This window comes from Grammomys surdaster, unplaced genomic scaffold, assembly GCF_004785775.1.
Source record: "Grammomys surdaster isolate TR1022 unplaced genomic scaffold, NIH_TR_1.0 125852, whole genome shotgun sequence".
Lineage (NCBI taxonomy): Eukaryota > Metazoa > Chordata > Mammalia > Rodentia > Muridae > Grammomys > Grammomys surdaster.
The window spans coordinates 1,780,389-1,794,769 of record NW_021620678.1 but is presented as its reverse complement, the minus strand read 5'-3'; the positions used below and the strand labels follow the sequence as shown (position 1 = coordinate 1,794,769).

Sequence of the window (14,381 nt, the reverse complement as noted above, 5' to 3'; positions counted from 1 at the left end):
GACAGAGCACACAGACTCCTCCAGTAGAGACAGAGCACACAGACTCCAACGAGGAGAAAAGTGTAACAAGAAAAAAATCTTTACAAACAAAAGCATATTGTAAAAGGGGTAGAAAGTCAAAAAGTAAAATGATACTATTAAGCCCTAGAATATTAATTGCAGTAGACGTCAGCAGATGGAAATCCTGAGACTATCAGAGACTATCAGATGCGGGCAAAGAAGTCCTGACATATGCTGAGTCTCAGTTAAGGGAAGCAGATGGATATAAAATAATGAATATGCATCATATACTAACCAGAGCAATAATGATAAACCCAGGAGCCATTGAGATGGCCCAGTAAGAGAAAGTGCTTGTCATTGAGCTTGGTAACCAGAACCCACAAAGTAGTAGGAGAGAACCAACTCCTGGGAGTTGTCACTAATCTTCACATGTGTGCAGTGCCACCCACTGCTTTCACACATATGCACACTTATGCAGGCATGTGCACACACATACCTCATACACAAATACTCCCCCACACACAAATACACAGGCATGTATACATATACACACACATGCACACACACAAATAAATAAATGTAAAAAAATGAACAGAAAAAGAAAAGTAATGAAAAATGTTCAGTTTCCTCAGGAAGATTAAAAATTTTTTAAATGTATCTGTCTATTTCCGGTAAAGTAACTTCAAAGAGTGTGAAGCAGACTTCGGTAGGACAGAAGGAAGAAACTGAACCACTATCGTGGAAGACAGTCCCAGACATACTTCTCAGTTATGCATAGATGCAGTGCACCAGATATTTCAAGAAACCTGTATCATGCAGACCAGTTTTTCTAATCAAAATGCAATTAAGTTTGAACACAAGAAAAAAAATGGGCACAAAAAATGTCCATACATTTGCGTGTAGAAGTGTTTCTTCTAGGATCAAACAGAGAATAGCTCTCATCCTCCTGCTGGATTGGCTTTGTGTTGGGGGTCCAGCTGTCACAGTAGATAGCCAAAGTTAACACAGGCACTGGGAGATGATTCAGACAGTAAAGTATTTGTCACAAGCCTGAGATTCCCAACTGGGAAGGGAGAGACAGGAGAGTTCCTGTGGCTTCAAGGCAACCAGTGTAGCTGAATCAGCGAACTCCAGGTTCAGTGAGAGACTATTTCCAAAAGGTGGAGAGTGATTGAGAGAAATTTGATATGGATGTCCAGTCACCACTACAGTGCTCATGTGTGTGGTACACGTAAATCTATAGGTGATTCCCCACACACAGACATACACATGCAAGAAGTTAAATGCATGGAATAAACAAACCTTTCCATATAGAAAACTAGGAAAGGTCTACAAAAGACACACACAAAAATAAGACCTTATTAAGGTGGTAGCTGTAACATTAAAATATAAAACATATGAAGCAAAAAATAATGAAAACAACAACAAAAATGGGATGGAGAGATGGCTCAGAAGTTAAGAGCACTGACTGCCCTTCCAGAGGTCCTGAGTTCAATTCCCAGCAACCACATGGTGGCTCATAACCATCTGTAATGGGATCTGGTGCCCTCTTCTGGCATGTCTGAAGACAGCAACAGTGTACTCACATATATAAACATACATCCTATCAGCCATGAACAATAAACATTTAAAAAAATTGATGTGTACAGGTGTTTGCTACATGCATATGTACCCTGTTGGTCCAATTCTCACAGAGGTCAGAAGAGAACGTCAGATCCCCTGGAACTGTTACAGACAGTTGTGAACTGCCATGTGAGTGCTGGGAATTGAACCCCATCTCTGGTAGAGTGGCCCAGTGCTCTTAACCCCTGAGCCATCTCTCCAGCTCCAACAAACATTTTGAAACATTTACTTTGTGTGTGTGTGTGTGCATGCGCACACACGCAAGCACACGTGCATGCATGCGTGTGTGCATGTGTGTGCACTCGAGCATGCAGGTGTCATGGTGCATGTATAGAGGTCAGACAGGATAATTTTCAGGGATCAATTTTCTTTTACCATGTGGGTCTCAGGAATTAAACTCAGGTTGTCAGTCTTGATGGCAAGCACCCTTATCTGCTGGGTCATCTTGATGGCCCAATACACATATTTTTTATGGAATAAGATGGTATTTTTAAAGATACCATTTGTAATTTAAAAATCAAGATTACTTAGGAACAAATCTTAGGGTATATGAGATCTGTACACTGTGGCTTATAATGTATAGTTGAAATAGATTAAGGAGGACCTGTATAAGTGGGAAAATATACCACATTTATTGGAATCATGCAAATATGTCTGTTGTCTACAAATTAAAGGGTTGGTGAGGATTTTTCTGTCTTGGTACCAGAGCTATTTTGATCAGGCTGATTCTCTTGCCAAGGTTATACACTGTGGGTATACTCCTTGCCCTCCATCCCTGATGATATTGGTACATTCTTTACTGTCATGAGAGTCAAAAGACCGTCTGCAGACAAGGCCAGATGTCCCCCGTGGGCCACAATTGCCTCCAGCTGAGAACTACCGATTCAGTGCAATCACAATCAAAATTTCCAGAAGGATTTTTAAAACAACTTGATGGGCTGATAATGAGATGTATTTTGAAAAATCAAAAAGTCAAGAATAATACATGAGCATGTGTGCATGCACACAGGCATGCATGTGTGCGTGTGAACACACACACACACACACACACATCTATAGAAGTCCAAACAAGCTGTGGTCCGTGAGCGTTCACATCACATCTATAATTTCAATACTTGGGAGACGGGGCATGAAGATCTTGAGTCCCATAGTAAGATGCTGTTTCAAAAATGAAAACCAAACATTCCCAAGGAGGAATAAGGGAAAGGGCTTCCTTCCTAAGTAAGACCAGAAGCAGCATGCCCGGGGTAGGCAGGTGCGTGTGCAGACAGGACACAGCACTGTGCCCAGAAAACAGCTGCACAACTGTGCACACACAGGCTAGAGAAGTACTCTTTTAGACATATAATGGAAGTGGGGGTAGCTTCTTTCTTATACCACATGAATCCCTGGGATTGAACACAGGTCTTCTAGCTTAGTGGCATGTGCCTTAACCCACTGAGATATCCTGATAGGCAGAACCTATTATTTTCTCTTGTGCAGTTCTGGGGTTGAACTCTGGGCCTCATCCATGCTACCCAAGCACTCACCTCTGAACTATGACCTCAGCCCCACAAACAGCACAGATGTAAATGCAACAATAAAGGAGCCAGTGTGCTGTGTGGTAGCGGCGGCATTCTTTTGTTAGCCCAGTGCCCGCCCCTCATCTCTACCAAAGTTCTACCCCACATGGGTAGAACCTGAGGATAGTTACCTGTAATTGCTACATTCTATGGTGACAGATTATTTAGGTGGGACCTAATCAACTTTGTCCAGCCAGTGTCACAGGAGAAAGTGAGAGGTCCCAAGTAGGAGAAGGATGGAACACATTGCTGCTGGCCTGAAGATGGGGGTGAAGAATACAAGTGGCTTCTAGAACTTTCGAGCAGGCCTGACTTAACAGCCATGGAGGAAATGGAACCCCCAACTGAGAGGAGCTTAATTCCACCAAAATGTGAATGACCTCGGAAGTAATTCTTCCTCAGTCTTCAGACAAGAATTCTGTTGAGCTGATACTTTGATTTTGGCCTCATGAGCCCCAGAAACAGTTCAGTGTGAGGAAGCATCTCTCTTGGATTCCTGGTGCTGCTTTTGTGTATAAGTCTGATTGCTGTTGAGTTTTGCATTGTAGTGAAATCAGGATCTGGTTTAATTCTTCTACATGTGAATAGCTGGTCTTCCTAACCCTGTTAGGTGCTTGGCTGACTGTAAGCGTGTGGATTCATTTCTGAACAGTCTGTCCTGATCCATGGATCTATATGTCTGGTTTTGTGCTGGTACCATTTGCTCTAATCAGCTTTTGTAGATTTTTCTGCAGTAGATTTTGAGATCAAAACCCACTATATAGAAAGTAGAAAAAAAATCAGAATACTATGGGGAAATTTTCTAACACATATAACTGAAAAAGGATCAGCGTCCAGAGTACCTAAAGAATTCCTGCTAATTGATGTAAACAGGGGAGAAGTGGACAGAAAAGTAGACAGAGAAGATATTTTCTAGCACAACGGAGGCAATGTGTAAGGCCGAGAAGCACTGTTTAGGATGCCAGCCTTGCAGCGTTACGATAGCAACAACAGCCATAAAAGGAAATTTTGTGAGAGGATATCACTTATGTCAACTTCAGAACCACTAGAGTGATTCCTCTTCTGTTTCCTTCAGCTGAGCTCTTCATCCACGTGTTTCTCCATCCCTCCCCCTTGCTTCCTGTTGTGTGATGAACATATTTATGTATTTGTCTGGTCATTAAGGATGGCCAGTCTTTTGACATCGTGGCATGTGGCTGTCATCTACACATGCATTGGGCCATATTCATTTTTAGCTCTCCTGGGATGCACGTGGCCCATGGGCTACAGGTCAGACATAGGTATTGAAGGCAGTGACATTAAGGGCTGAAGTCTGGTTCAGGACCCATGTGACCTGACTTTGGTGTGATCTTGGATGTATTACTTAAGTCTTTCCCTTGCAAATTCACCTTCCTGAAGTGGCAGTGTAGACTCTTGTAAAGTTGGTACATGAGGGAAGTGAGCTGACACAGCTACAGCACAATGAAGTTGGCCTGGGGTCTCCATCACTCTTCCTGTCACATCTGAGGCCAGCTCTGTTTCTCCACCAGGTTAGAGTTTGGGCGCATTTCTTACTGTATTTCATTCTTTGCAGAAAGAAGGAACGGAGAGCTGAGCCGAGGCCATGTCATATATGTCTTCTGTAGAGCACCCGGACTCCACTCTGTTTCCTGGTCTCTTGTAAGGAGACATGCCCATTCTGTCCATCTGGGACTTGTGTCCTCGGCTCACAAGGCAGGGAAGAAAGCCTTGTACTTTAGATAATCTGTCCAACTCAGTGTGAAAGTGCTTGTTCCTCCTCTCAGGGCAGCATCACACTTGCCTTCTTACCTCGGAAGAGAACAGCTCTGCCCGTCAGGTTCTAGGCTCCAGGCATGGACATGCTGACAGGATCTCAGCATCTCACCTACCCACACAGATTCTGGGGAAGAAAGGCACTCTGGGCCTTGCTTCTTTTCTTGACCATCAGCTATTTTATTTTCTTTATTTTAGCCGTTAGTTATTTTTAGCTATGCCTGCTTCTATATAAGGTTTCTGTTACTTTTAAAAACTAGTTTCGTCTTTAAAATATCTCACTGTTGGGTGTTGAGTTATGAAAACCTTCTGTGTATGTGGTGTGTGTGCATGCACATGTCTGTGTGTCTGTGCATGTGTGCGCCTGTGTGTGTGTATGTTTCTATATACTTACTGAGGATTGAGCTTCTCACACGTCAGGCAAGCATCAGACTCAGATCACGTGTTTATGGACGAAGGTTGAAATAAAATTGCTTTAGACCCCTCTTTAAAGATCTGCTGGGATGACAGTGGCCCCTCCTTCTTATCACCTACCCACTTCATTTAGTTAAAAAAAAATCTTCCTAAATGTGCTTTCTTCTTTTTTGTTCTTCTCACCCTTAAAAATTGCCTTTCCCCAGCAAACCCTAAAATTCAGCTTCAAAGGGAAAGAGATAGTATTTGTATCCCCTGTGTCTGCCGAGAAGAAATAGTCAAAGAGCAAACAAGAGGTGTCTGGAGCACACAGCCTCCAGAACTTTCCCTACTAGGTCTTGATGCTCCATTCCCTCAGCTGTTAGAAAGTTGGTGACCGAGCCGTCGTCACCCTGCCCTCACCCTTCTCTGGGAACTCCTTAAAGCAGAAGATAGCCTCTTTGCCTAGGGTCTCGGTCCCTCCTGAGGGTGTGTGCACCCAGCTGTGGTCTATCTCTCTTGCCTCGTGACAACAACTGTGAGGATGGTCAAGCTTGACAGCTTCCAGAAGGATCTGCCCAGTCCTCTCTTGTCCAAGTCCAGTCCTGCCTCCCTGACTCACCACAAATCTTGTTCCTAAGAGCTCCTCCTGGTGAACCCCCACATGGACATGTGCCTTAGACAGTGTATTCTGGGGAAACTCAACAGTAGCTTTCCCTTCAGATTAAAAGTAACAGACAGTAATGACAGGTGAGTGTGAATGAAAGAGAAAGGAGAGACAACAGATGCCAGGAACTGCTGATGGCTACTGTGTTTGTGTGGTGAACACACGAGTGCCTCACGGTATTCTTGAGTGATGTCTGCGAGTTTAAGATTATGATGAAAGTGAAAGTTATTTTTGTTTTTGTTTTGTTTTTGTTTTTTGTTTTTTTTAAAGAGTAGAACAGAGATCAGTTGCTTGAAGCTACCCAGGTGTGCCGATGCTCCGAGAGGGAAACGGAGCAGAGCGTGGTAGCTCGCCTGCAACCCTTACATGCAAGAGGCTGAGGCAGGTTTGCCGTGAGGTTGAAGCCAGCTTGGACCACACAGTGAGAGAAACTGGAGTCAAGATTCCAAATGTGTGAGTCTGCAAAATTACAAAGAAGACTCCATCACCACGAAGCTGCTTGTCAATCTCCCTGCTTCTTCAGCGGTCCCCTGAATCCAGTCCTTCATTCCTTTTGTCCATTCTGTTCCCTTTCTCTCTCCTTTCTTATGTTCATGTGTGTGCCTGTATGCATGAAGATGGGTGTATGCAGAGACCATAGGTCAGCTTGGGATAGCTTTCTCAATTACTGTCTACCTTATTTTTTTGAGATGTTGTTTCTCACTGAGAATAGATCGTAGTGGTTCAGTGAGGATAGGTGACCCAGGAACTACAGGGACTTCCCATCTTCATCTCCCTAACTCTGGGATTTCTAAGTGCACACAGCAGCACCAGGCTTTTTATGTGGGCCGTGGAGATCCCGACGCAGGCCCTCGTATGTACACGGCAAGTACTTTACCAATGAGCAGTCTCTCCATCACTTGGGTGTTTTCTGAGCTACAATATATTCTTTTATGAAAACTTGAAACAAAACAAGAAACAACCTAGCCTCAATTGTGTTGCCCAGGAAGGCCTCCAGAGTTGAACCTGGGCACTCCTCCTGCCCCAGCCTCCATAGACTACAGTATATGCCACCATCCTGGTTCTGAAGAGTACTTCGGAGTAATCAGTACATGTTTGCTTACATCACCACCAAGAGGACACTGCTGATCTATGGTGACACCGTTTGTTAACACTGGGGGACAAGTGGGACAGCTTGGATGTGTGCATTTACAGGGCATCTCAAGTCCAGAGCCACAGCTGTGCTGATAGTGTCTTGTAGCCAGAGCTCGATATCTCATCTAAGAGCTGTCACGGGGCCCACCACTTCTGCTTCGAGGTATTATCTGGGCTCTGCAGGCTCAGTGGAGCTCCATCTCTCCAGATAGTCTCTAGGGAGTTCTGCAGCCGCAGTGCCGAGCAACTGTCTTCAGTGACTCCCTGGCATCACTTCCTGTCCCCTCTTCACACTTTCCTCAGAGGCTTCTCAGTCACATCCTCATCCTTGTGGTCTCACAGTCTTAATTTCTGGATTGTGATGATGCCGGAGGAACTTCATTTCTGCTGAGCAACTAAGTGCGTGCACTCATCCCCTTCTTGACTTGTGGAAGTCTAGAGCACATGCTGTTGAGTCATGAAATCTGATGAAGCACACCTCACTTCCAGTATGGTGCTATCTGTTATCAAGGAAGGAAGAGCATGAATGTCCGCAGGCTTTCTGCAGCCTGACTGCTGTTCTTCTTGTTTGTAGATAGCCTGTAGTATTTTAACCATTGTGCTGCCTCGTTTTTAACTTGATATGGCCTAGAATCACCTAGGAAGAGTCTCAGTGAGGAATTTTCTAGATCAGGGTGGCCCATGGGCATGTCTGTGAAGGACTGTTTTGATTGTTATTTGAGGTGGACAGACCCACCCTTAATGTGGATGGGGCCATGGTCTGGATCCGGTTCTGAGCTGTGTAAGAGTGAAGAAAGCCAGCAGCATGACAGACTTCATTTCTCTGCTCTCAACTATGGCTGGGATGTCACTAGCTGCTGCAGTTTCTGCCTTGTAAGCCAAACAACCCTTTCTTCTCTCTCTCTCTCTCTCTCTCTCTCTCTCTCTCTCTCTCTCTCTCTCTCTCTCCCCCCCGCCCCACCGTTTTAGCAACACAATCTGAGCCAGAATGCGTCCATGCTGCATGCTCCTCTCATAGGTTCCTCAGAAGGGAATTAATCTACCCCTGTGCTGTCTGTCAAGCCCCAGCCCATGGGATTTCAGAGATAATTCTGCTGCTGAATACTGAAGGAGAGGTTGTTACAGTTTCTGATTAAACCTCAGGAAAGCAGAGAGATGACAGAAGTCCCGAGTCCCCACTGTTTGCCAGGATTAATTAGAAAATCTCCAAGTCAAAAATAAGTCCATTTTAATGACTCCTTTTCATGTAAGTTTACAACAAAATGAAAAACTTCAAACATATATGAAAGGTTCTCATTACCTCTTCAGGATCTGGCACCTACTGTCCTTGTGCCTTCTGCCAGAAATGATTTCTGTCCTCCTGTTTACTGGGATGTGCACCACCCATCAAAGCCCCCAGTGTTATCGTCACTGCTTTCCCATAGGCCTATCTGTGTGTGGAGCTTAACTCCCTGTCAGGCTGTGGACTTGTTGAAGGTAGAGTCTGTCTCATGCCGCCCTATTGCTTCTAAGGCATTTTCATGTATAATTCCAGACTTATAATCTTTTTCATAAAGCTTTGGGTTAAAATGTGGAATTTTATAAAATAGAATAAACATAAAATCTGGTATGTTATCAATGTTATAAATATAGACATAAAAAGAAAAAGAGAAAAACAAATTTGGCATAGTGGTACTATGCCGGTAATCCCAGCTACTTGGGAGGCTGAGGTGAGGGGATCATGAGTTCAAGGTCAGCCTGAAGTATATAGTAAGAGTCCCAAAATAAAATTCAGAGAGCCCTTGCCTAGCATGCATATAATATCTGGTTCAATTCCCAGGACTAGAAAATAAAAGGAGAGAAGAAGAAAATTATACCACATGTATGTTCTCACTGATTTTTATTTTTAATGAAGTATGTCTCTGCTTGTGTGTGTCTCTGTGTGTGTTTGTGTGCATGAGTGAGAGCCAGTGGTGCTTAGAAGAGCTCCAGATGCCCTTGGAGCTGGACTTACAAGCTGATTACAGATGTGCGCTACCTGATGTGGGTGCCGGCAACCAAATTCAGGTCTTTTGCAGAAGCAGTACATGCTCTGACCACTGACCACTCCCACCCCCTCTCACATCTTAAGGAGTGTAAGTACCATTAGGATTGAGACCCACAGCATGTCACCAGAGGAAAACATAGGGTCTTAACTATGGAAAGTCTGTGTCATCCCTTTCTCTCGCTGAGGTCGAATTTGATTTCACATCTCTTGCCGAGTTTTATCTTTATATGTAGTGTTTGCATGCTTGAAAGTCTTCTCAAAATATTAAATAAGTGCAGAAATTGTGCTTTTGAAGAATAATCTCACTGTAGAGGCTGACTTCAAACTTAGCCATTCCTCTGCCTCTGTCCCGAGTGCTGTGCTTTCATACATGCAGCCACTGTGCCAGGCTAGACTAACTTCCAGCACCCAACCTATCAAAGCCATTGGGCTCATAATACATTCTTAGAAGTACTTATCACACATAAAGAATCCAACTTAATTGGAAACACATGCATTTATGAGCTAAGCAGAGCCATTCACCCATGTATGAGTACCATTCACTGCCCACTGTAAGCACCATGCCATGTCTATCTTATTTCATGGTTTTTGTACACATAAATGCTTTGAAAACCTGTTCACATAAATCATAGCCAGGACTAGAAGGTACTTTACTGTAGCACTGTCAATCAGTCCTATGAATTCCTTCCAAGCAATGTGGCGACAATTATCTACTGACTTATTAGAGAAATATTTCCTATCTCTTGTCAGCTATAACGTGAAGTCTTTCATGTTTTTCAAAGCAAAGAGTTGAGAACACATTGTTTGGGGATTTTTTTTTTAAACAGTCATTAGGAGTAATTTACTTTTTCAGCTTCTGAGAATAATACAAAACATCCATTATTAAAAACATATCAACTATTAATTAAACTTGTACTCTAACCTGACATAATCAGAAATTGCAGGGCAAATGAAAATATTAACTGCCCTATGGCTGTCAGTGTAATGTACTATTCAGAAACTGATTTTACAGTACGTGCTTTAAGTATTTCCAATTCTTGGTAACTGCAGACTTGGTTTATGCAATTCTGGGGAAATATCTACCATATCATCTAGCTGGCAAATGCAGCCTTCATTGTCAAAACAGTAAAGTGAATTGGATTTGAAGTGGCTTTTTCTCCATAAAATGCCATACATATTTATTCTAATAAATATAAATATTTCTATTACCTTCACAGCTCTAATCCTTTACAATTATTGTATTTTGTGCACTTATTTGGGGTGTATAAGCGTCTGGGTATGTGTCCCCCTACACATCATAGCACGTGAATGAAGGTCAGAGAACAAATTTATTCGCTAAGCCATCTTGCCTGCTATTTATTTCAGGGGAGCGGGGAGGCATCTTATGGATCCCAGTCTGGCCTCAAAATCTGTATGTAGACACTGGATCTGAGCTTAGCATCCTCCTGCTTCTGCCTCCTCAGTGCTAGGGTCTCAGTCATGCACTGTCATGCTGCCATAGGACGCCTTATCCCTTTCCTAAGATGGGAAGCTCAGGCTTGGAGCCTTATGAACTGCTGCACTGAAGACATAAAGATACACCCCCATATTCTCATCACTCTGCTCTGGGGGACTATTTCTTAGGAGAAATTTCTCTTTGACCATAGTTGGGGTTGAGAAGCACAGGGATGTGAAATGAAATTGGTTACCTGCCCTGCTGCTCTGTGCTGTGATACAGTAGATCTGAATATCAAGTGTCCTAGTGTGGGCTGGTGTAAGTACCCTTATTGCTATTGCTTTGCCCTCAAAAGACTATGGATGGAACAGAATGCTGGGTCTTCCCTGTCTTGACCAATGGACGCCACTTTGAGGTGGCTTGCTTGTTTTGTTCTGTTATTGGTGCCTTATGTTTGGGGAAGAAGACCAGTTCTCAAAACAGATGCATGATATCTCTTTGTTTTTGTGAAGTGGGGTAAATTATCAATGGCAAAAGAGGAAAGAGCTGGCCAATTCCTCACAGGCATATATATAAGGTTTTGGAAGAAGACTTGTAGATGTTACAGATCTGGAAATTGATTTCTTTAAAAGGATCACTGTAATCTTAGTCCCTGTGGGACACTTATGCTCCCTGAATCAAGTGTGCAGCCACCAATATGAAGACCACCACCTCACACCTCTTATTGTCCATAACAGCATGACACGATAGAGTTAGCACTAATATGTTTAGACATTTCTTTCCTTTCAGTGCTCATGAATGCTGGGTAAGTGCTAGGTGACTGAGCTGCATCCTGGCCCAGAGGTTCACCTAGAACCGGCACTAATACACAGTAACTGATCCAGCAAGACAAAGGATATTAAAACTGAAAAAAATGCAAATACAGTAAACTTAAGCAGACACAGCAGTTTATTTTCACTGATGTATTTTTCTTTTACATTTAAAGTTTTTGTTTTTTATTAAAGGTGTATTTGCCTCATAACTAATCTATACATTTCTGATTTGTTCTTCCTATACAGAATATATTAAACTCACTTTACAGTAATAAGACTCCTTAAATAACCTAGTAATTATAGCCATCATTCGTATAATCCTAAAATTCCCTTTGAATAGTATTTGACTTTTGAAGTTCTGTTTGTTATACATTACTATGTGTTACACTATAGCTACCACTATGCTTTATATTATTTTTAAAACTACTTCTAATAACAGTAGAAGTTATAGCTATAACAGAATTGCTGAGATGGGACAAGACCATGGACATCAAACTGTAGGTTTTGAACCCCTCTGGACTTGGTAATGTTGTAAAGTAGTGCATCCTCAGAGATGGCCCTTGGTGTGTAATGTGTATTTAGTGCACAGAATAAATCTCCAGAAGTCGTTAAAGTTATACACAAATACAAAATACTAACATTTATTTATATATTGCCAAAGTAAAACTGTAGCTTTACATTGTTGACAGAAAACACCTCCAAGGCCAGGCTGAGGCTGGAGCAGTGCCAGGATGTGCCCTCGCCTGCTGGAACCTCTCTGCCCCTGTACTTTCCTTCACTCGGGATGAAGGCATGGAAATCTACAGAGGTAGGTTCTCGGGGTCCCTTTGCTGCTGTGCAGGCAACCAACCACGCATGTGAAACCCCACCTTTGCAGCTCTGCCACTGGAGAGTGTCTGCAAAGCTGCCCCAGTGGTCTTGGCATTTGTGGTTTTTGTTATTCAGAATTTTAAGTATCAGTAAGGTAAAATTGTGATGAGTTTTCCTTTATCTTATAGTTAGTGCTGTTCATTTACTTATTAGTTGGTGCTAGGCATGGAACCCAGTGCATGCTGGTCAGTCTACCACTGAGCTACACCCACAGCCTTCAAAAGCCTTTATTGTGATTTTACAGGAAATTGGCAAGAAGTACAGCATCTTAACTGGTTTTCTTGCTCTCTGCAGTGTTGACAATGCCATACATTTAGATAATGACATTTAACCATTTTTATCCTCCTCCCCTTCCTCACCCCTTCCCCCCCCATGGAGCCCTTCTTCTCAGCAAGTCCTGCACAAGATGAGGCCTGACATGTGCTTTGGCAAGTAAATCTGACTAAACTCAGAGGTCACACAACAGAAGACATGAAAGCAGGAGGGGTGTGGCCTCATGGGGCCTCTCCCATCCATGATGAAATGAGTAGATGAATATAATAAATTTATTTAAGAAGTTGATAAACAGGGGGCTGGGCCTACAGCTAAGTGGTACAGAGTGCCTTATGTGCTTGAGGCCCTGGATCCAATCTACAGCACCACACATAGACACATGAGAAGGTGAAATACCTCACAAAACATTATTCAGTCTCACGTGTAATTAGGTAAAACACAATTTTTGTGCCTTTCATGCTGATGAAAAACAATGTTTAATTGCTACCACCTTGTATTTGCACGGAGAAGAAGGGCCCCCCTCCAGCAAGCTGCTGGAAACAAGGATGCAATTTGACACCGTTCCAACTCAAGCCAAGCCCGAGTGAGTGCTCAGACTTGCCACTGTGAACACGCAGCTTGGAAAGGCGGCTCCAGGAAGCTTTTTATTGCAACAGTTGTAATAGATGGAGACAAGAAAAATCCTGAAGTGATTACCAAAGGAAGTGACCAAGTTAATTTACATGTCAGGAATACAGCTCAGCTCTATCTGAGAGAAGCACATTTGTAAGGCAGACCTCAGTGAACGAAGTCATTGTGGGGACAGCACACAGTGAATGATGACCAAGATAGGTTGCTTACTCCTGAAAAGGATATATATATATATATATATATATATATATATATATATATATAATCACTTTAAAAAAAATATGTTGACACAGAAAATTTCCCCCCAAATTCATAAAACAGAGTACTAGTTGCCCCAGTAGAGGAACGCCACGCCTGTGGAGAAGTGAGTAGAAACTTCTTTGCTCCTTACCACTTGTGTTAGTTGGTGTTTTGCAGTGAGTATTTCATAATCTATAAAATAATAATAAAAGCACAAATAAAGACATTAAAGTGGACTTTTGGGTGGAGGCAGTGACAGAGCTGAGACAAGCATGACACGCCAACAGAGTCAGAATAAGTGTAATATCTACTCCTCCAGGAACTCTGATGAGGTCAAAATTTTGCAAATTGGATACATTGCACAGAAATAAACCAAAGGGCAAAATTTGTGTATTCTTCACTTTGCAAAATCTTAAACGGAAGCAGCAGAACACAGACGTTTATCATCCATCACTATTGATGTAGCAGCTCACAAAGACATCGAAGGTTTTGGTCAGCCTTAATTTTGTGTGAGCCACTTCTCGACATCCCTATCAGTTGCTATGGAAACAGCTGCAACCAAAAAAAATCACAACCTTGTTTTTTATTTTCTTAGTGGTCAGGAAAAAAGGAATTTTTGTTTGCTTGTTTTTGAGGTAGTTAAAGCTACAGATAACCTTATTACCAAACTTAATTATTAAAACCTCTGGACAGTATGAAGAAAGAAAATGGATCAGTGTCAATCATAAACACAAAAGGTTTCCTTAGTTTTGAAAGTAATACTCTAGTGACCTCTGTTCTACTTTTGAAAGCTCTGTTCTGCTAAGAATTTTCTTTGTGAGGCTGAGAGATGGCTCAGTCGGTGAGAGCACTTACTGTGTAGTGATGAAGACCTGACTTCAGATCCTGAGTACCCACATAAGAGGGGGACAGTACTGGAGGGAGGGGAAGGGGAGGGAAGGGG

The 14,381-nt window shown here is 42.6% G+C and overlaps 1 protein-coding gene across 1 annotated transcript in view; it reads left to right on the top strand.

The window, feature by feature from the left end:
* Positions 1 to 14,381, top strand: part of Enthd1 (ENTH domain containing 1) — a 112,544-nt gene that overhangs the window by 35,702 nt on the left and 62,461 nt on the right. Inside the window, exon 4 of the mRNA XM_028790018.1 lies at positions 12,115 to 12,233. Within this exon, the coding sequence (XP_028645851.1) occupies positions 12,115 to 12,233 (119 nt within the window). The remainder of the gene's footprint in view (positions 1 to 12,114; positions 12,234 to 14,381) is intronic.